The 23,975-nt window shown below is 39.4% G+C and overlaps 1 protein-coding gene across 8 annotated transcripts in view; it reads right to left on the bottom strand.

Annotated features, from left to right (window-relative positions):
* Positions 1-23,975, bottom strand: part of ERC1 (ELKS/RAB6-interacting/CAST family member 1) — a 275,266-nt gene that overhangs the window by 15,679 nt on the left and 235,612 nt on the right. For 5 of the 8 annotated variants that reach the window (XM_077783294.1, XM_077783296.1, XM_077783297.1 and 2 more), the window contains 3 exons: positions 15,115-15,216; positions 13,459-13,525; positions 598-695 (listed from right to left, as the gene is read on the bottom strand). In XM_077783294.1, coding sequence (XP_077639420.1) covers positions 13,499-13,525; positions 15,115-15,216 — 129 coding nt within the window. In that variant the 3' untranslated portion in view covers positions 598-695; positions 13,459-13,498. Of the gene's footprint in view, positions 1-506; positions 696-13,458; positions 13,526-15,114; positions 15,217-23,975 lie in introns of those variants that run through there. The other 3 variants (XM_077783291.1, XM_077783292.1, XM_077783293.1) reach the window with 1 other exon arrangement.

Below are 23,975 nucleotides of genomic sequence, written 5' to 3'. Positions count from 1 at the left end.
TCACATCCAGCACACTGAGTCCAATCTTGATTTAGGTATGAAGGTAATGTGGATAAGCAGTAGAAATTACTGGCAGAATGTTCTGTAACAGCAGGTAAGAACACTGCATTCATTTATATAAATAGACTCATAAAAATGTCAATTAAAATATAAATGGTTTATATAATTAAAGTAAGATTTACATCTTGATGAATATATTGAATTATAGAGAGCAGTTAAAATTTGTTAACAGTTAAAACATGGCAAAAGTGGTATCTTGCAATTTGATTTCTCATGAGTGTGGAAATGCATGGCCCCAAGTATAGATAAAAGAGCAGATGAAATTCCATAATAAATACTAAATGGCAATGCTTAAAAAAATTATTGACTCCTTTTATCAGCTGAAGAGTTCGTCTTCAGCTTTCACCACTAACAACATGGTTTCACCACGTTTTGGTGTGGCACATCACTAAAGCCTAAATGAGCAAGTTCAGGTCCTTGTTCAGAGGTGGAGCCCACAAACTCACCTGCTCCTGGGTCATCTTGTGCAGCTCCTTCTCCCAAGCTGCCTGGTCATCATCCAGGTGGTAGGAGGCAGGCGGGGTGAGCCCACGCAGGATCAGGGGGTCACGGTCGTGGCACAGGGCTGTCAGATGGCCGATGTACAACTTCAACTTGCTGCGGTTCTGGTCAAGTTCTAAGAGGGGCTGAATTATCTGAAATAAGAGAGCACAGACTCTGAGAACAGCCTGAGACCCAAGCAGTGATGAAGGCAAAGATCAGCCTGTAAGTTACAATCTTGTCCAACTTCACAGTGAAAGAAATATGAAAACTCTTTCCCTTGTACTCCTGGTCCATAATGCATCGAACATCTAGAAAGAAACCAAGGACAATGGGAAAGGGTGCAATGATGACAGCTATGTGATTAGACTGGGAAATAATGATGATATGGGTGGAAAGTGAAACAACATTAAACTGAATGCATTAACTCTACTGATTATCCAACAGTACTTTGGTTTAGTTACTTATAAAAAAAAAAAAAAATCTGATAAAAGGTGTCTGTCCACAACTTGTCCAAAAGCAACGTCAATATAGATTTTTAGCTCGTTTTGCCAACAAACATTTCATTGTAAATTAAGTATGCAATGAATATGTTCTAAAGAGAATATTTCAAATTACACCAAAACTCAACAATTCTAAGATGATTGCCTCTCTACTGTAGAAATTGCATAGAGACATACCTTCATCACAAAGTTAAAATTTAATTTTTATGTTTTACATAGTTAAGTTATAGTCTTCTATAGTTTTGAAAAGGCAATGACTTTTATTAAACAAGCCAGACAAACTAAAAAACTATCTATATTTATAATATCTGTATCTATATATATATATATCTATATAACAAACTAAAAAACCGAAATCAAAGGACTTTATTAAAGTACTATTTTATTTCATTATACTTTACCCACTCTGAATCGAAACATTGTTCCTCAATGCAATCCAAACTAGAGTTATCCAGTTCCCATAAAAAGTATCTGAAGAATAATTTCTCATTTTTTTACAAAAATATAGAGCTCAAGTGCATAAATGCCTACCAAGCATCCTTTGCTGTGACCTTCCACAAGAATACTGCTTCATTTTTTCTAGATGTTTGTGGGCACATATTCAAAACTGCGCTATTGGAAATCTCTAAGGTTTGCAGCTTAGATGAAAAATTAGGGAAGAACTGGTCTTAGGGCCTCCTTTCCATAAAATGAGGTGCTGGGCAGGGAGAGCTGGGAAGCCTTGCCAAAGTCTGAGCAACTTCTATTCATGTTCCCAGGCAGAGGCTGCACCTGCTCTTTGTTAGTGGGCTGGGGATATCTTTTCAATAGGACACCTCTGACCCTGCTAACGAATAAGGACTGAGATAATCTCTGAGTCAACAAAACAGGGTGCTGGCATTACTTTCAACAAAGACTCTGGCTTTGACCCCTTTTACTAAGGCTGTCAGGGCTCACTTATTTTGTTTCTAACACTGTTTTACATGGATTAGTTTCTGTAGAGTGTGAGGATCTAAGAAGCATGGCTAAGCAGCTAACTAATGTCAGGCTCTGTGTGCTGCCAAGCTCAGCAGCCCACACCAGCACATCAGGGTGCAGTCACACCCCCAGGCAGCCACAGGAGAGCAGACAGGCAAGAAACCTGCACAAGAGAGCCTGAGCTCATGTGCTTCAGTAAAAACCTGTGCAGCCCTGGGGCACCCTCTGTTTGCATATATAAACACACATCTGAAAATAATGCCTCATTGTATCAGGATGGGATGAATGGACAAGGAGGTGGATGGACAAGTGGCTGAAGGGCAGATCCCAGGGGGTTCTAGTTAGTGTCACTGGGTCTAGCTGGAGGCTTGTCACTAGTGGTATTCTCCAAGGGTCAGTACTGGGGCCAGTATTAACTTATTCACCAATGACTTGGATGAAGGGGCAGATGTGTCCTCAGCAAGTTCACTGATGACACAAAGCTGGCAGGAGTGGCCAGTACCCCAGAGAGCTGTGTCCCTTCAGAAGGACCTCAATAGGTTGGAGAGAAGGGCAGGGAAGAAGTGTCAGCAATTCTGCAAAGACAAGTGCAGGGAGGAATAATCCCATGTACCATCACAGGCTGGGGCTAACCTGCTGGGAACAAGCTGTCCATGAGCTGGCAGTGTGTCTGTGGCCAAGAGTAGCCTGGGCTGTATTAGGAAGAGCATTTACAGCAAGTCAAGGGAAGTGATCCTGCCCATCTGCTCTGCCCTAGTGAGGCCACATCTGGAGTGCTGTGTCCAGTTCTTCAGGACAGAAGGGACATGGAGCTCCTGAAGAGGAGCCAGTGAAGAGCAACAAAAATGGTGAGGGGACTGGAGCGTCTCTCTTATGAGGACAGGCTGAGGGAGCTGGGCCTGTTCAGCCTTGAGAAGGGGACCTTATCAATGTCCTGAAGGGAGAGTGTCAGAGGATGGAGCCAGGTTTTTGGTGGTACCAGACAATAGAACAAGAGGCCATGGGCAGAAACTGATGTGCAGAAGTTCCACTTGAACATGAGAAAGAACTTTACTGTGCCAGTGACCAAGCACTGGAACAGATTGTCCAGAGAGGGTGTGGAGTCTCCCTCACTGGGGATATTCTGGCACTGTCTGGATACAATCCTGTGTCTCATGCTCTGGGATGGCCCTGCTCGAGCAGGGGCGCTGGACCTGATGACCCACTGTGGTCGCTTCCAGCCTGACCAGTCCGTGATTCTGTGATTGCAAACTGCAGCACAACAGAATACTCTGCTGTCCTGTATACAGGGCAATAGCAAGGGATATTATAATAGAATCAACACAGTTACATTTTACTTCCATCACCAAGCAAAACTGTCTTTAGTCAAGTATATCCATCAGCTTTGGTTATTTACTGAATTTGCACTATGTACCCTGATTTCATACAACATCTATTACCAAGATTATGATCTGAAAGTGTATTGCCAGTGCAGGTGAAAACCAGTGATGTTTCTAATTTAACAGATGTTTTTTTCTATCTTTCTTACTATTGGTTTGCCCATAGAGGGTAAAATAATGGATTATCACATCTTAAGAAAATACTGTTTTATAAAAATGTAATAGTCAATGTCTAATAATTAGTCCAATCAATGTAGCAGCTGCCTTGTATTCTCTGCAGATTCCAATCTGAAAATAATCTGTCTAGATAACTTTCCCAGGTATTCTTTGTGAACAGAAACCCTCCTTGATGAAGAGAAAGCAGAGCAATCTAGCAAGTAAGAATGGAAAATTTTCATACAACAGCTGAATTTGACTGCTCAGGGATAAATCCCCTTTCGAAGCACATTCCTCCTGCACCCTTCCCCCTTTTACCTCGAGCTGGAGAGAGGCCAAATGAGGCGTGTGAAAGTTCTTAACCAGCAGCCCTCCTAAAGCTGTTCACAGAGCAATCATTCCCCTCACTTGGGATCCATGAAAGGCTGGCAGTCAGGAGAAGTGCCCTCATATCTGCCTTCCTGTCCTATCTCATCTGAATGGTCACTGAGCAAGAGGCACTGCACTTCCCACACAGCACAGCTGCCCCTGCCTTATCTCAAGAGGGTGTAAGAGCATTTGCTAAGTGGAAAAGCATGGAAGTGCTGGGTTCATAACCCACATTGTGTTCTCATCATCAGCTCAGAGCTGCAGAGCTTTCTAGGAAAACAGTGGGTAAACAGACCAAACCCAGGGATATCCTTTGAAGCAGCCCTCATTCATTAATTGCCCTGATAGGTTTTGGCCATCCTCATCAATGCATGGAATGAAGTCTGCTTAATGTACTTTCAACTTCAGAATATTGCTAATGGCCAGCTAAGTTTGACAACATTTCACTAAAAAAGGCTATCACTACAGCTCTGAGGCAGAAATGTGAAATGCCTGACAACCAAACCAACTCAACCAGCTAATAAAGATATGTGTGAACATATTCCGAATTCAACTTGAAAGCAAAATCTTCAGGTTTTTTGAGATTTCATACATTTAAAAAAAATCTTTGACTATGATAAATGTGAATCTAACCGTAGTTGTACAAGTCATTGGGGCAAAAAAGCTTTAGATTGAAATGAAACTGCTTCTCCAATGGTAGTCCTACTGTTGCTGGACAATGGTCAAGTGAAATATGGGTAGCTGAATTTCAAGTTTTATATGCTAAGTCTCTGCTTTTAAGTATCTATATATAACCAGCAGTGTCTACTGGAAATATGCGAGAAATACATAGGTGGTTATTTGGAAAAGAAAACCAGCAATGTCCACAGACATCTGCAGAATAAAGAGTGAGTTTAATCAATGTGCAGTTCACCACAATCATCAGCTTTAAATTATGCTTTCCCCAGGCAGAAGGGTTAATAACCTGGTCACCTTTCTCCCTCCTAACAATCCATTTTTGTCTCTGAAGGAAGCAACCACTTTTCTTTTTCAGAACCAAGTACTTTACTAATTTCAGAGAATACCTTCTAAATTTCTACTTTAAAAACCTGCAGCTGCCATTTTGAAAGAAAGTCTCACTGACACCCTTAAAAGCCTGCCTGTTTTTGCAACTGCATCAGTCGACCTTGTAGAAGTTATTTCCTTACACAACTTGGCTTACTCGTCAGAGCAACACATCAATGTGGAGGTTGATCATGGATCAACAGCAGTTATCTTTAAAAAAAAAGGGAGGAAATATAATTTTTTGATACAGCAAGGGCAATATAAAATGCCATATATACATTTGGCACTGGCAGGACTGCTGTCATTCCCCACTGTCAGCCTGCCTGCCTTGTTTGCACACAGTCTGTGTGTATAAATCTGCTACAGACCCGTAAAGGGCAGAGTGATGCTGGTATGTGGTCTTCATTTTGCAATCAAATAACTCAGTATTTTTTCTTAACTTACCCCTAAATCTCTAAATATCTGAGAGAAAAAGAAAAAAAAAAAAAAAACCAACAACTCCCTGGAAGTACAGCTACATCAAGAAGAAAATTAAATAGAACTGACAACTAATCTCAGGGGTCAAAGTAAACAACATGAGGTAAAAATGACAGTGTTTTTGTATTAAAAGTGCTACAAAGAAGGGTAGGTGGAATAAATCTGAAATCTTCCAAGGAATTAAGTAATTTGAGAAATGATCTAGCTTGCCAGCCTGGTCTACGCACCGTGAGTGTTCATTGTAAATCCTGCACAAAACAAATAAAGAAGGAACTCTGAAAAAAATCCAGGCAGAAACCCAAAGCACCACCGAACACCTCCTCAAAACCTCAATTTGGACATCACAAATATGTTTGGAAACACAGTGCAGATAGTGCTTTATCTCCTATCAACCACATCTGTCATGTGAGTGTGGAAAATTATTTTCCACATGTAAAATTATTTTCCATGTAAACTTTGTTACATACAGTTGCAACTGTGCTACCCAACAAAACCTACTTCCCAAACTACCACTGCACAGGAGAAGATGGGGCCAAAGATTGTGTAAGCACATGTGTTTGTTAAAAAGCAATTATTTCAAAAGGACCTGACAAATCTTTGTATACCTCCCTGTATCTGGGTTTTATTATAGATATTGCCAGACAGGGTATTTTGCCTCAATAGCTAAATATCTTACACTAGGAGATATGAAAATAAACTAAGATAGTGAGTGATACAGTCTGGAAGTATTTGCATGCCAAGTTGAATTATGCCTTCTTGCTCAGACCATTTGTGTTTGTTTGGCAACAAACACAAGGGTTCAACAATAATATTGTAACCACTGAATGCAGTGGAGTTTTATGAGGCATGAATTTGGCTCAGAATGTGCTCAGCTTTCCCAAATTCAGAGCAATTCATCACTGATGTCTTCCCTTCATTATTTTAAATGGAAACAGAAGAAAGTTCTCAAAAAGACACATCTTGACCTCAGTTCAGTTCAGCTCAGTTCACTGATACACGGAGATATTTGGTTTCTTCAGAAGACCCCCACACAAAAACTCAAGGACAGGCTCAGTATTCTTTAGATAAAAAAAAAAAAAAGATTTGACTCTAACCTTCATAATTTTCTCCATATAAACCAGAAAAATATACGTGAGGAGCTAAAAGAGATTCTGGCTATTTTGACAGAGCTGTCTCACTCAGTTCCTTTCTGACAGAATCAATTAGGAAATCATTTTTATATAGCAAATGATTTTTGAAATTTTTATACACCATGAACAAATCCCATGGATTAATTATTTCCAGAGTTCACCCTCTTCACCTTGGGAAAAATCCAGACCAGAAAAAAATAATAGAAAAAACAAACCAGGGAAAGGAGTTTTGTCATTAGCTCCCTCTGTTTAAATAAAATCCTTTCCCCATCACGTAGGTGAGGCAGAAAATTGCAGTGGGTTGGTAGGGTTCCTAAAGAACTCAAAAAGAGCAGTAATTCTAAAATATTTTTATACATAAATCCAGAAGTGCTTTCCATGACACTAGCGACTTTCACTTATGTGGGCTGTGGTAAAACATTGGCAGGGAACCACATGAGGAACAGCAGGGACTGCTGGAGATCAGAACTGAAATACTGATGTGAGGGGCCTGTAACTGGACCAAGGGGAAAATGATCATTCAGGAATGAGATACCTCAGCAGAGCTGAAGGGAGTGTTTGCACACAGTTTGAATTTTACCTGTTTCCTCACTCCCTTCACTTCAAAAGCAAGGGCATTCACTCAATCGCTTACCCCTAAATAAACTCATTGCACTGTGCACACCTCAACCCTCTTTATTATTAAAATATCCTTCATTTGAGCACCCTGTAAGTTGTGTTAGCTACCAGGTTAAGTTTTTGAAAAATAAATTAAATTACAGAAAGCCGTGAAACTGGTTAGTCAGACTGATGATAATGACAATTATAATCAAAAAAAAAAAAAAAAAAGTAATCCCAGAGGAAGCAAAAATAGTTTAACAACTGTTGGCATCTTGCACATGACACTGTGGATTTAAACAGCATTCTCCTGATCAAACTTTCATAGGTGTAAGTAGGCAAGTTTTGATTTCACAGAATCAGTCAGACTTTATGCTGATTCCTTCTCTATAACAATATAGCAGCTTGAGAATAAATAAGAACAGCCTGCTTCTACTTTTAATGCTTTCAAGCCTTCTAGCACTTGCTGTCTATGCAAGAGTAAACCAGAAAGTACACACACCTCTTGCTGTGCTGTATTTTGTCTATTGCTTCTGCCCATCACAAGGGATAAAGGGAAACAGTGTCTCACATGCCTCTGAAAGCAGAGCATGGCAGCAAGGCACTGGGAGAGTGTGGCCATGGCAATGCTGATGATTCAGGGCTGTGCTCTGCTGTCTCCCCGCTGTCTGTTCCACTGCTAATGCAAACCAGAAGGCATTTCCTAAGTAGTCTACCAGAGAACACAATCAGTGCTTTTCCTGCTCTGATGAACTATAACCTCCCTGTCTGCAGGTGACAGGAATCTTGGCCTTGCCCTTCTCTGACTCTGGGTGTTCATTCTGCTGTTGCAGCTCTCTGAAAGACACCTGCTGAAAGACACTTTCAAAGCAAATACTTGTGAAGGTTTATCTGTCTTTAGGAAGTCTTTTTGGAATTTCTTGGTCTACATTCAAACACAAAATCCCATTAATAAATGCACCTATTACATGTATATATAGTAGTTCTTATCTAAAAATTACTTTAACAATCAGATGTAGTTGGAGAGCCCATAGTGAGCTTACTGTGAGAAGGAACTGTAAGTCCTGACATGTCCATCAGTCATTATGAACTTTACCAGCCAGGAAAATGCAGTGTCTAGAATGGCAACATGCCTTTACAGTTTTTATTCTAGTTATCAATCTTTGGAGCTTATTTTCATAGTTAATACACTGGAAAGCACGTTTGGGCTTGATTCTTTTTCTTACATTGTTCATCTCCCCTCTCCCTCAGTTTCTTTCCTCCTAACTGACAGTTAAAAGGGCTTGGCTGCAGCTGCTCGTCCTCTGTCTCTGAGAGTCCTGTCTAGGAGTGCCAGAGATCAGAATAACTGGGAGATAGTAGAGACTATCACACAAACTGCTAGAACAACTCTCCTGGAAGTGGCCAGAAACAATAATGTTTGAGTGCAGAATTCCTACTTGCTACAAAGACCAAGCCACTAGAAGAAGATTATGTTCAGCTGCAAATCAAAACAGAAAATAAGACACAGACCTGGCATAATCTCATCTGGCAGAAATGAATTATGGCTTTTTTGCAATTGTTTTGCTGAAAAGCACAAATCTCTACAAAAAGAAACCAGCCATCTGTTTTGAATGTTTTAGACTGTAAGTATCTACTTGTCTTCTTCTTTGATCTGTAAGAATAATAGGAAGACAGTGATACAGTCCAGTTGCACCTCTGTTGTGAGTGTTTAATTCATCCCAGAGCTGCAGATCACAAAATTCCATTTGGAAATCTTAGTTTTATCATTCTGGGATCAGAAAGAAGATGAACAATGTATCAAGATCAGTTCTTCTGTACTCATAGATATAACATTCTTGGACAGAGAATACATTCTTCTAACAGAAATTAGTTATTAGCCAGCAAAATAATAGGCTAAAAAAAAAAAAAAAAAAGACCAGGAGCAGAAGCTGACTTTGTCACAAGGAAAGCATTATTCTCTAACCCTCCTAAGGATAAATTAGTTACATCATCTTATTTGAGTGCATCACATTAGGGTTCTTACTAAAAGGTTGCCCATCCAAACAGGGGGAGTGAAGGACCATGATTGTCACCAATATGGCAAAACAAATACAGCCTCTTTCTCTCTGTCAGGACATGTTTAAGTAATGTAAGATTATCTCATGTAGCTGCCTTCAAATTTTGCACAGGGTATGTCTCCAAGGCAAGCACAAGACACTTTCACAATGCTTTTACAGGCCTGGATGAATAATTGTAATAATATCATTATTATACTAAACAATTAGTTTGTAGATTTTTAGAGAGGGGAAGAAATGACTCTTCAGAAGACAAGAGATGACAGTAAAGAACAAGAGACAGTGGTCCAAATTTCAAGGAGCTGCTGGAATGGCAGCTCCTTGAAAATATGGGTTATTTTCCCTTTTCTTGGGAAGGAATATGATCTTGGGAAAAAAGTAAGAAGTAATAATAGAGTCAAATATAAATCTAACACAATTTTGGGAACAATTTCAAAATGAGGTATTACAATCACCATCATATCACTTTAACGAGACAATTTCCAAATATCACATAGTAATAATACCTATCACTTATACAGCATTTTTTCCAAGCATCACTTGCACTTTTACAAAAATTCATTTACAATTAGAGAATCTGAGACAGAGAGAAAGAGTACAAGTAAGTGGTTGGAGATGATGCCAGGAAAGAATTTATCTTCTGAATTGTGGTCTAGTACTGTGTCCAGTAAATTACAATGTAATACGAGTCAGGCGTGAAGGCCTGGTGGTTTTGACCATTTTGCATGATCTAACAATTAAAAAGACCAGACTGAAAATAAATCTAGTCAAAAGGCTTATGAGGTCACAGTTTAGTGAGTGACAATACTGAGAACTTCAAAAGTGTGACAGCAGGACAACCAGTTCTGTACAAAATATGTATTGTGGAGAGAAGATCACATTTATGTAGTGAATGGATGATTGTGTAATTTAAACATGGAACTCACCATGAAAAACTATATACTGCACTAAAAGAAATCAGCATCAAATAATGTAGGAAAAAAAAAAAAATCAATGTTCTCCTCAAACTTCCCGAAGTATAGACACTTTTAGTGTTGTAGTGATCCCAATGAAAACTTCACGTAGTTTGATTGCTCTGGCAAAGATCACATTATGCCTTGAGATGAGCAAAGTATTTTCCTGTAATGACTCACCCCTGTAATGACACCACCTCTGAAATCTGAAGTGTTAAATTTCTGAGTGCCTTCAGTACTCAACTCACAATGCCTACTGCTTCTGAGTTAAAATCTGTCAAACTCGAGTATTGAAGAAAAATGTCACAAAGAGCCTTTGTGTCTTACAATATTTTTATGGTAATAGGGATTGCCAATATTTTGATCATCTTGAAATATCCCCATTTTTATGTACTCCAATTCCATGCTAGCTCTTTGACCGTTCTACTGTTGCTCTAATAAGCATAATAATAATTTTCAATTAATGAGTGGATGAAGCAGATTTCTGGACCACACCCACATTTTCTCCCACTTTAGGTAGCACAGCTGTGCTTCATAAGACAACTGGATGAATTGAGTAGTTTGGGAGATCTCTGTATGGAAGCTTTGCTTCTGCTCGCCCCACGTGGCACACACCTGAAACAAATTTACAAGAAGATATGCCCACATACAGACCTATCCTTTGGCATGTATTAGATCACTTCGAGTGTAAATTCATATTATTCTTGATAAAAGTGACTGATAACTAATCAAGCCATTGACCAGAGCAGTTCATTGTTTGAGAAAGACCAAAGAGCATCCCTGTGTGAAATCACAATGGAGTTGACCTGGATGTAGAAGAGGATAGAGCTCCATCTGGGGAATAAAAGGAGTAATAAGAAATTCAGACAGCAAGGAAAGGAGCCAAGTGAAAAATGCAAAGAAAAACTATTTCAGGATGAAAGATGGTATTTACATTGAACTATAAACTAAAATGTAAACTACCATCCTCAGAAATTACAGGGAGGGTGCATATGTTTATGAACAGTGATCCATTCAGGGGAGCTCTATCTGATAATGCTGTAATGTACAGGCTTGACATAATTAAATATTAAATTCAGTCAATTCCAGAATGCTGGAGGAGAAAAGCCTTAAGACCTGAACCATAAAAATAAAATAAAGTAGTTAACTATTTTACACACTTTTTTGGTCTCCATTTGATCTTCAGTATTGACTGGAGGTGATTGCATCCACAGACCTGAAGGAACTTTAAAAAACAAACTCATTGCCAAGTCCTATGCTATTAGTTACATTTTGTCACTGTAATACATAAATTTAATTTAACACATGGAGGTTAAGGACTCTCTAACTTAGCTTTAACAAAGAGAATAAGGGCTTTCTTTTTTTAATGAACATGGAATATCACAGTATAAACATGTACTCTGTTCGGAATAACTGGCTTGGGAAGCACCCATCACCTTTATACCTTCCCTGCTGATGTATGCACGACAATGTCAAGGCTGACACGTTTCTCTGATGAGATGTGTGGAAGGCAAGGCTGCTGGCTGACTCATTATTTTGACTGGGATACTCTATAACAGCTTTCCTCAGGAAAATGCCTCAAAGTGGAGAGATAAGCTGTTTTTAATGTCAACCATGCATTAATTCAGAAAACTATGAAAAACCATACTCTTAGCACAGTTGCATTCTTAAATGCATCAGCACATGGGAGAGGAAAGAGAGAGATCTTTCTCAGTGTTTTGTACACAAACTCCATGTTTGCTCCAGAAGGAAAATCAGAATTATTCCTACCTTCATAGTGAGTGTCCTCTTCCTTTTTATCTTTTACTTACCTGATCTCGCCTGTTCAATTTCTGTGCTTCAGCTGATCTTTACAAGCACCAGCTCTAAAACTTTTAACAACATACACGAGCGCACAACCATTGCAAGAGTGGTGATTCAAAAAGAATGTGAAATCAACAGTAAGTGGAAATTAATGAAGCACTTTATCAATTTGTCCACTAAAGAGATTTTCTCAGCTCAAACCCCAAGGCATGAAATTCAAGTTTGACACTGCTACAGCTGGATTAAATTTTTCAGATGGTTGGCTTGAAAAGAGGGATTTGATCTATACACTCAGACTGTATGTCTGTAGTTAATTGAGCAGGTGCAAGAGATGAGAGTGACTTATTCTCTCATTAATGTTTTACAAATCTAATACAAAGCAAAAATTTTCAGAAATGCAACGCTCCAATATTTCCACAGAAATTTTCAGTTTTCTTTCAAATAACTGATATGAAAAAATCGAATTCTTAGAAAAAAGTGCACAGAAACTGACGTGAAATATTTTTTACTTACAAAGATTAGGGGAGAAGGAAAAAGTTCCATACAGATTTTAAAATACTGCCAGAACACTGTCATTTAAAATACCTCAAGTACTCCAGAAAAATATATTCTGCTTCAAAACTGACACTCCAAGGCACAAATGAATCCTGCGTACTGTAGAGTAATAATCAGTACTTGACTCCTGGCCAGTAGGAGGTTTTTTTGCTAAAGAATAGTTATGAGGAGAGAGGCTCTGTCCTCAGTACCGTCTTCCCTTTTGGAAATGGGCGCTGTTGTGGGGACAATTTGACAGCACAAAAGAAAAAGTTGTGGACATGGACACAGAGAAACAAAATGTAGTTTAAATTAAAAACGGCTCCTAATTTCTCCCCCACTGTTTTGAAAGAATGAGGAACATGGAAAGCAGAGAGGAAGGTTAAGGGGATATTCCTCTTTGCCTTCACATTTATAGACAATTCATACTCCTAGTCCATTTAGAGAATCCTGTATTGTGAGTTGATAAGTATCTGTGACTAGTTAGGTCAGCGTGCACGGCAGCAATCTCTGCAGCAGATCTCAACATGCTTAAAACTTTCAGAAGGAACATTATCTTCAGGAGGAACATTATCCTCAAGCAAATTCTTTACAAACCAGAATTGAAAAAGCACACATAGGTTTGGCTACGGCGCAAACTGCTTTGAAAAAGAATCCAACTGAAAACATTTCCTCCATGAAGTCAATGATAAATGATATGAAAGACATTTCCTGTTCTCTCGTACTTGCACAGAAACTCAATTACATGCCCTGGAAAGTTCTCCCCGCAACATGGTGAAACAATAGGATGATTAGAAGAAGAAAATCACAAACTGCAGATAAACACATGAGAAACACCCTCATCATGCAGGGACATGGGAGCAAGGGGAGGGAGCACAGCCAGGTTTCACAAAGCACAGGAGGGAGATGTGGAGTGACTGTCGGAAACTTTTCTATTGGCAGGAGAGGTTGGTTCTCACCGTTCTGAACAAAATGGCTGAGCTAAGAGCATCTGACTGGTTATGCCCAAATACCCTCCTCCTCATCCTAGAGGTGCACAGGTGGCAATGGGAGGGAAGCCCCAGAGCAGCATGGGAATGAAACAAAGAGTTGGTTAGTATTTAAAGCACATCAAGTACAAACAGTAGTACAAAGTGTTTAAATTCTGAATGCAGTATTCTGAGTTGCCTTGAGGTACAGCTTTCTTTGCTCCCTTGTAGGCTTTGGCAGCTTTCAAAATACCCCTTTGCAAAGGGGATGTGCAGTCAGAGCCTCCTCCCACCCCCTCTCTTCCCTATTGCCCTTTCCTGTGGGGTCTTTGCAAGAATTTCTGTAAATGTTTAAATTTTTTTTTCGTTTTTACATGTTATCTTTTCAATTTCATCTGTGAATGCTATTCTGCCTTTATTTGCAAGCATGTACTGAAGTTACATGCTGGAAATGGCTTCAGCTCTCTGTAGACTTCAGTGTAGAAACAACAGATATTCTAACATTTGCACCAAATTAAAATTAGGAAATCCATTTAATTTTCAGGATTAACAATTTCACTATCTTGAAAAAGGAGAGTGAAACACCAACATCTTCCAAAAAGACTGCAGAAAACTCAAGCCAGTCAACATACAGTAGAGGAAGGTATTAAATTAAGATGCAAAGGGAAGTTCTCTTGAAAATCAGAGTTTTTCTGTTTGTTTGATTGTATACACTCTTTCTTGTTTTCTGATGCAGACATGAAAGGACATTTTTCAAAATCTATTTTTGCAAGGTGAATAAGGAATTGGCTTTTTCCATTTTCCTGTTATACCTTACTCATTATTTCTGTGTATCACTAAGCTGGCACTTAAAGATCTAGAGAGATACGCTTCCCTTCATATTTCACTAATTTCTACATGAGTCAGAGGGCAAGAGAAGCATTCCTTCACTCCATCGAGGCAGTGATTAATGATGGCTAATATTTTAATTAAACTGCAGTGGATGAGATTACAACATGGGATGTGCAATTATGTTGGCATTTTCTGTGCTACTCAAGGGATGGTTAATCTCTCTAATAGTTATCAAGTACACGGCTGTGCTTTGTAAATGCCACAGGAGGCTCCTCACTGCTCTGGAGATGGTAAATTGATTTTCCTTCAGTTCATGGCCCATTGAGTTTGTGAGGGAGCAGTCTGTGCTCAGTTGGCACTGAGGCTGGGATTTCCTCATGGGGAATGAAGGGAACTGCTCGTATGCAATCCATAGATCAGAAAGCTGATCCTGGAGCATGATTTCCTGCTACTGAAGACAAGAGACAGTCCTGGACACTCCACTCACTCAAGCAGTATACCTGAGCTACTAAAATCTGAATATGTCATACAGGACTCGAGTCTGGCATTTTAGGAGAGTAAAGTTTTTGTTCCTTTTCCATGTACCTCCTCCTCTCCACCCACCTAACAACAGCTTGGTACCAGGAACTGTTCATTCAGGAGCTATGCACAAAGCCAACACAACAGCAACACTCAGTTCTGGTTTATAATTGCATTCTGGAATGCTGCTTTTGTTCCAAGGTACTGCAAGCATGTCAGGAAAAACCATTTATGGCACAAAATCATCAGCCCTCACAGTAAAAATTACTTTAAAAACAAAAAAGAGAGAGACATTACCTGGTCAGGGGAGGGCTTGTGGTTGGTTTGGTTGGAATGGGATGAGGATTTGAGGTGGTCATCCTCATAGTTGTCAGCCATCAGCTTCATACGGTTCTGAGTCTATTAAAAAAAGCAAGAAAAAAGAATCTCAGTCTACCTTCTAATGTTATCATGGGGACTAAAGGGAACAGGGCATTTATACAAGTGCAAATGCCTGGACATCAGCTGCTATTACCATTTCTCTATGGTAAAAACTGTGGAGACACACTCCAACCCATTCCTTTTAAGGCTAAATTACTTGTGCAATTAAGTGGATCATTTGACTTGTACCTACTAAAACTTGTGCTATACAAGAAATTAATTTCTTAGAGATGCTTGGGATTATGGTTCAAACACCAGCTTGTTTCAATGAAAACATGAGTTAGGTGTCCCTAAGTCAATTAAAAAACTGCCAATGAAGCCTTCAGAAAGCAGTCAGTTTTAAAAAACCAAAAAGTAAACAAGCTGAAAATAGGTTATTACTTAAGAAGTCCATCCAGTACAAATATGCAGATCAGTTTTCAACTGATGTATCAAAGAACAGAAAAATTCTGAGACTGGTCAGAAAAATGTTAATTATACAAAAGCCATCCTGTGAGGAAATTAAGGAGTCAATAAATAGATATTGGGAAAGAAAAAGTATCAGAATGAAGGCTTATAAAAATAAAACCTGGACACAGTCAAGTAAAGAATTAGCAAAGCATGAAACAAGTTTTTTTGTTTTCTTCAACTTAGGAAATTTCTAGTTCCAGAAGAGATAGGATTTTGAAAAACACACTGTAGAAAATAAATTCTGTAAGAATAAATGGAATTTTACAATACCATTCTAGCTAAGCAATTGCAAATAACATTAAAATACATTACCTGGCTGTGTCTGCAAAGGAGAATGTTGGTTAGATAAAGCCCTTTTAACAGACTACCCTGAAATGAACTTCCTAAACACAAACAAATAAGGAAAGAAATACACCTGGAAGAGTGTCCCAGCTCCCCAGCAGGGCTCACAAAGGCCATTCAGGCAGCAATGACACTCTGTGGGCAACCAAAAGGGATGGGTGAGGGTCTTGCAAAGCCAAGTGCTGCCTCCCTTAGCATTATCTGGGTGCCAGAGTCATTGGGAACTCACACATGGAGAGGCCCCGGAACTCAGAAATGACATTTCTCCTGCCAGCTCAGAAGGCACAAAGATCCCTACTTTGAGCTTTGTGAAATTTTGTATTCTAAGGAAATCAAAAGACTACCCTGACCTACACTGGATACGATACAGAGCAAATTATCTACAGGTAGGCGTATAAAATCATCAGATATGCACTAAAATTAAATGTCTTAAATGAAAGCTCAAAGCTGATAGAAATGCCAACTGTTTACTCAATCCCTTCATAATTCCATGGTTTCTCAGTGAAAATTCTAAGTTTAATGAGCATCACAAAGCTAGAGAATATAGATTCTACTTGTCTTTATTCAGATCATGAGAGAGAAGGTCCAGGGTCTTGAATCTGGATGTGATTTTATTTTGGACTAATTTAACAAAAGCTAATAGTAAATTGAGCTTAAGCAATAAGCAATTTCATAATGCAAAATGTTTTTATTGTTTGCTCTGCTTTGTCAAGCAAGTTCTGAATTCTAAGTCTGACTCATCATTCATAAATTACTACTTGAAACATGCTACATTAATCCTTAAACAACCTGTTTATTGTAAAGGCGCTTTCTTGATATTTATTATTTTATTATATTTAAGGTTGTCTCTTCAACAGTTTCTTCTTTTAAACCATTTCCCATTTCCTTGGAAATGTATTGTTTTGCTAATAAATAATAGATTCTTACATGACTTTCCGTGTATGTGTGTGTGAAAAAAACTATTGAAACCCAGATGTTTTGCAGAATGCTAGTACAGAACATTAACCTTCCTGAGAGAAGATAGAGAAGAGCTATGTATTATGTGAAAAAAAAAAGAAAGAAAGAAAAAAAAGAAAAGAAACCCAAACAAACTATGTTAGCTGGTATGGATAGAGACGAATATAAACATTGTAGAGAATCCAGACTGGGTCAGGCTGGAAGGGACCACAGTGGGTCATCTGCTCCCACCTCCCTGCTCAAGCAGGGCCATACCAGAGCACATGGCACAGGACTGCCTCCAGAAGGTTGTAGAATATCCCCAATGAGGGAGACTCCACACCCTCTCTGAACAATCTCTTCCAGGGCTTGGTCACCTGCACAGGAAAGAAGTTCTTCCTCATGGTCAGGTGGAACTTCTGTGCATCAGTTTCTGCTCGTGGCCTCTTGTCCTACAGCTCAGCACCACCAGGCAGAGCTTGGTCCAAGAGCTTGGTCCATTCTCTGACACCCTTCCTGCAGACACTGACAGATGTTGTTACAGCTCCCTCTCGTTTGTCTCTTCTTGAGGTTGAACAGGCTCAGCTCCCTCAGCCTGCCCTCATAAAAGAGATGCTCCAATCCTTTCATTATGTTTGTCACTCTCCACTGGACACACTCCAGGAGCTCTGTGTCCCTCTTGTCCTGAGAAGCTCAGAACTGGACACAACATTCCAGGTGTGGCCTCACTAGAGGAGTAGGATCACCCCCATGCTGCTGGCAGTGCTCTTCCTAATGCATCCCAGGACACCACTGGCCTTCCTGGCTTCCAGGACACACTGCTGGCTCATGGGCAGCTTGTGGTCCATCAGGACCCCCAGGGCCCTCTCCTCAGAGCTGCTTTCCAGCAGCTGCTTTCCCACACCCTATCTCCGTTGAGCCTGGCTATGTCCCCATCCCACTTCCAATCTAGTTTAAAGCCCTCTCAATGAGCCCTGCTGAGTCCTGAACTAGGATCCCTTTTCCCTTCTGATACAGGTGGGCCCCATTTGCTGCCAGCAAGCTCAGTGTTGTATAAATTCACCCATGATCAAAAACCACAAAATGCTGCTGTTTACACCAGTCTTGAAGCCAGGTGTGCATCTGCATGACTTTCCTGTTTCTTGCTCCATCATTCCCTGCAACTGGCAGCACAGAAGAGAACACAACGTGGCTCCAGATCCCTTGGCCCTTTTTCCCAAGGCTCTGAGGCCCCTCCTCATTGTCCTTATCCTTTTTGCTGGGACTGTGTTGCTGTCCACTCAGAAAACTGTAAGAGTGTAACAATCAGTGGCTGCACCACGCTGGGAATTTTCTTGGTGCTGTCCCTTACCCAGGCCTCAGGGAAGCCACACACCTCCCTCTGGGTTTGGTCTGGTCAGCAAAAAGCACAGAGTGCCTCAGAGAGAATCCTGAAGTCAAATTGAAGAGGGCGTGTACTTCTGTCACTTAAATTCAAATAGAACCTATTATTAATACTTGGCAGCAGGTATTGAGAAGTGGCTGATGGAATTGGGCTGGTTTAGCCTGAAAAAGAGGAAGCTTTTATAAATTACTTGATAGGAGGTATAGGGGACATGAAGCCATTGGAGGGGATAGGACAGGATATGACAGATGTAAAGTGGAACACAGAAAATTCTGATTAGAGATCAGGAAAATTCTTTTCATAATGAGGTGTATCAAATGTCAGAACAGGCTGCCATGAGACAGTGGCATCTCCATCCTTGAATGAACTGAAAATGCAGCTGAACAAGGCCTTGAGCAAGCTGCTCTAATTAGTGATGCTCTCAGCAGGTGGCCATACACAGAGGTCTACTCCAACCTAAAACATGCTGCAATTCTTATTATTTGGACTTTTCATCAGATCATTTGAGAGTTTCAAAGCTCAACTTTTCAGAAGAAGAAGGAGATAAGTTCTCAAATTCATCTATTTGCCAAACATGGTTTAGTTGCTTAGCTCCATTACAGTCCCTTTGAACATTTAAACCCAGAACAATCTCTGCAGTGTCCTGATGATGACAAGCCTATGGGATCAGTTCACCTAGAAGGACATTTTCTATGTCCCCCCTTTAATTCAACCTGACCTCCCACTGCAGCTGCTGTTCATTTAAGTGTGTGTGTGTGTGTCTGTGTGTGTGTGTTTGTGGCAAGTCTTGGCAAGAAAATGTGATTCCACTGTGATTCCATTACAGGAACTAATTTATGCATGTATATTGGAATGGAATTAGGCAAAAATCAAAAGATGGAAGAAAAGCAGCTTATTTCCTGATAGATACCACTAAGAATTATTTTCCAGAATTTAAAGCTCAAGAAGTGTTGCAAATAAAATATATACTATTATAATATTTTACAATTATTTTTATATAAAACACAGAAATAAAGAGTTTCTGCTTAAGACTGGACTACTAATGACAAACTTCTACTTAGAAATTTTAAAAATAACTGCAAATACATGAACTGAGTTTCTCTCCTATTGCTCCTCCACAGAAAATAAAATGTCCAAAAGGATGGAAATTTCTAGACCAAATGGCTGTTGTAATGATTTAAAAACAAATGGTTTACTTTTCTGTGGGGAACCACTCCAACATCCTGCAGTCCTGAGCTGGTTTGTCATGGTGCTATTATACAATCCTCTCCCACCTCATGAGGTTATGGCTCAGATCCTAGGGCAAGCATTTCTACATCACTGTAAAAAGTATGAACAACAAAGTGGTTTAACCACAGGGTCCTGTGAGAAAATAAATGAGCAGTGCAGACAAATCAGTTGTGTCAGGAGTGCTTTTGTCTAAAACCTCCAGAGCTGTAAGCAGAACTAGCAATGATAGGAACCGGATGTCAAGTTCAAATTTTGCTTAATAAAATACCATGTGCCCTGACAGGTATGTTCTTCAGGCATGTGCAGAAAAAATGCTGGAATGAAGAAAACGCGATACAGCTCCACAACCCATTAAGTTTTGTGATTTTTTTCCAAAAGGTACCTTCATGTCACCTTTTTTTTTTTTTTGGACAGATTTCATAAAATTACTCCTGACCCTCCAATTATACCTTCCTCAAGGCCCCCACAGCTTGTCAAAGCCCTTAACAATGCTTTTCTTTTCTTCCAATAGTCACTATGCAAAGAACAGTACCAAACCTTCACACTGGTATAAATTCTCAAAATTTCTCCAGCTCCTAGCTGAAAGCCAGGAATGACTGTGGAGGTCTTGGCTCTGCAGACCAAAGTCTATGAACTGCAGGTCTAAAGAAAAACATTTGCAAGGCTACTGCATCTAAAAAATCCCAACTTCCCCATGTCATGTACTGGACTTTAGAAATATCAGATCTCGCCCACCCCTCCCTTTTTGCATCCCAGAATTTCTGCAATCTTCCTTTTGCCTCTTTGATACAGTTACTGCTAATACCTTTTTTACTTCTTGTCATTATTTAAATCTTCCTTTTCCCCTATTCCTTGCTACAGCAGGCAATTATATTAAAAGATAAAAGCACCAGAAAAAAACACAAGATAAATCTGTTTTAATCATGAATGTGAATGATCAGCATCAGAACTCCGTTACACATGCTCTCTTTGGTTGTTTCATGGTCCTGCCATTTCCCTGTATTTTCATTACTTTTTTTCCCCCTGGGTGCCATATAGTTCATTTCTGCCTGTATTCTATAATCAATAAATGTTTGGATAAACAAGGAAATTACCACTGTTAAACTAACATAACCAACACCTGAAAACTTTCATTGCAAACTGTACATGTACACTATTTTACTTGCCAAAACTGTAGCCATAGTTAATTTTAAAGACTCACTCAGTTCCTCATTCATGGAAGTACTGCTTCAAAGCACTCTCTCACCCGTAGGTTTCTAAAAGTATGTTATTTTATGTTTACTGCAAGCCATACTGGTAGCTTACTTGTGCACCTCAACACTAAAGACCAAATTAATAGATTTTATCACAGTTAAATTATTACATGAGAAAAAACAGAACTGCTGTTGATCCACAAAATTTAGGGGAAAGTCAGAGGCATACTCTGCAATACAGCTGGTAAAGCCTAGAGGAGTGCTGCCCAGATCTGACAAACTCTCTACTGTGGAATCCCACACATAAATTTGAAACCCACAGATATAACTACAGACATTGTTTATAATATATTTTACAGAATGTTTTCGTTTGCAAGCTTGCACTAAGTTGTATGCTCTAATGAGAGTACATACCTTTCTTAAGCATTTCAGCAGGACAGCTAGTGTTCTGGTAACCATTACCCTGGAAAGTTCTTGAAACCACGTTTTATTCATGGGGATCACACATTTCTGTATCTCTAGAGAAGCTCTCTAAGAAACAGCTCATGAGCTGTGCATTCTCTCTATTACTCCAGTCTGCTTCATATGCTCATTGCAGTAATTTACTCAAAGAGTTTGCATCAAGTCTGTTCCTCCACCATGAAACACAGCACAAATGATGACATCAGTGACTCCTGATTTTTTGTAGAATATTTGCGTGGGGTAATTTTGGTTTTGCTAACCAGTCTAAACAAGCTTCATTAATCCTTTAATGTAGAGTTTAAAAACCCCCACATTAAGTAAATATTAATATAATGACTATATTTGTGACAAATGAGTATGTGGTGGAGGCAGTGTGCTGGTTGCTGGTACATTAAAGGAGTTATCCCATTTTAATCTGAGTAGAATGTTTCACTGGAAGCACATGCAAAAAAGCAACAGTTCAGAAACATTTTTGTCACTAATAACATTGAAATATAATGGAAAAACTTGTGTGATGTTGTTTCCAAGTGTGGGCCAAGTTCACTATCTCTGAGAATTATGCACTTGTGAAGGCTTGTAGATAGTTCTTTTCTACTTGTTAGAAACCTGCAGTGAACCATAATCCTGTTAATGTCCAACCAGCTCCCTGCTGGAATCTGGCTGTGAAAAACAGAGAAAGAATAATCCTGTTATTGCCTGTTATATGAATATGATGGCCTGCCTTGAGTTTCTCTACACCTACCTTAAATGTACTACCTCGAGTCTATATCTACCCTAAATGTACTACCTTGAGTCTATACTTACCTAGAGCATCAGGACTCTGAAAGACTGTTAAGTATTCAACTGTTCCCCCTTCCCACTCATGATATTTTATGAAAAGGGAGACATTTCTCAAATTTGTAAAGAGATGGCACACACTGAATTGCCATCTTTGTGAAGTTTAAAAGACACATCAGTAGTTAAGTTTGGCTTTCCTTTTGGCTATGTTTAAGATTAGCAACTGAGATTTCGCTATTAGCAGCAAACCAGCACAAATTTCAACTGCACAGACGTGAAACCCATTTCCATTACTATGTTTCTGCACATGCTGAAGCCTGTGTTTTTGTGAGCCCAGGAAAGAGCCTTTCTCCTGCTGGGGTTTGTCAAAGCCTGCAGGATTTAATGCAGTTCTACCTGAGATGTTGCCTTCTGCATTGGCTGCTGGCAATGTTAAAGCAATATTACTTTAAAAGTGACTTTATCAGTCCAGCTAATTTCTGTGTTTAAAGATGTCATTTTCCTCTTCATCTCCCCACATGTGATAATTACTGAGAAGCTTCATCCTGAAGAATTCATACTCTACAAGCCTTTGAACTAAATTAAAGGAGACAGATCATCTAGATAGGGCATGCTCTGTGAGACTTGACATATGTAGACATATGTGGATGGGATTAAAAATAATCTTGGAACTGAAATTTTCCCTGTACAGGAATGTGTCTCTTGGAACTTAGCTCCTTAGGAGACGAACAAGCTATGAAACCATGGAATTGCCCAGTGGCAAAGTTTATTGAAATCTATTGCTCTGATTGCTGTATGAAAAAAACCAGTTACACACAAAAAAATCCAAATCAGATCTGTATTTGGGATTCCTTTTTGTGTTATACTGTACAATCACAGTATATGTTTCTTTAGCACTCTTTTACTCTTTTTAGAGATACCTCAAGATGTGTTTAAGATCAGTGGTAATAGAACTGCCTTTCTCAATTACTTGTTCCATAAAAGCTGGAACCTGCCCAGTTACAGGTTTGAAAGGGAACTAAAAATAAAAAATACCTCCTCGCATGGTTAACTACTCAGGAGCAAGCCAAGTATGTTATTTCTTTGGCATCTTTCCACTGCATGTAAGGGACTCAGGCAGAAATATCATTAAGGTGTGTCTTCCTGTATCTCAAAGATGTCTAAGGGAGTGCTGTAGTCTGAGGACATTTACAATCATACAGTAAAACTAATTTTTAGAGAATGGGTGGGCTATGCATCAGGAAACTACATTCAGGCTGCAGGACAAATGGTAAACCACAACAGCATCCCCAGAGAGTCCCGGATCTCTCACACAACAGAAGACCAAAGAGATTATTGACTGAATTGATCTGAAGACAGACCAGCAAACAAAATGAGCTGCTATTTTAATTCTTAAGGTAAAGTACAAGAACTGGTTGTGTTCACATTCCATTTTTGAGCAGATAGATAAAACCTCTAGGTTTAAAATAAGCAGGTATTTTCTGTGTTATGAGCCTGCCCTGTGGTGCAGTTAGGGCAAATCTCATCTTGATTCTACACCATTGAAGAGAAGGGTCTTGCTGCAGAAGACAATATAAGATCAATATCTTTTGCTGCCACACACCCTTAAAACAGAAAATACTAATTGATTTAAATTAGCTTAAGAACTTTTTTATTTTTCTTTTTTTTTTTTTTTAAAGTATGCTGTTACATCCCCTCTTGGATTATTGTGGTGTCTTCACTGCTTCTTTAATCAGTAAAGAAGCAATTTCTTTTTCAGACAGCATGGCTTGAAGAGCATGTGAGTCCACTTTACTACCCTTCTATATTGACTGATGAAATCTGAGTGCTTTGGATTTGTATTCCCCATCTTTTAAGCATGGCCTTCAACCCTTGTAACAATCTCTTTCTGCAGACTGCCTCCTCCATGGTGTCTCCAGGCAGGAATCAGCTGGGACCAGTGTGAAAGTATGTATGTTCTGAAT

This window comes from Lonchura striata, chromosome 5 (genome assembly GCF_046129695.1).
Source record: "Lonchura striata isolate bLonStr1 chromosome 5, bLonStr1.mat, whole genome shotgun sequence".
Lineage (NCBI taxonomy): Eukaryota > Metazoa > Chordata > Aves > Passeriformes > Estrildidae > Lonchura > Lonchura striata.
This window is presented reverse-complemented; position numbering and strand designations above follow the sequence as displayed.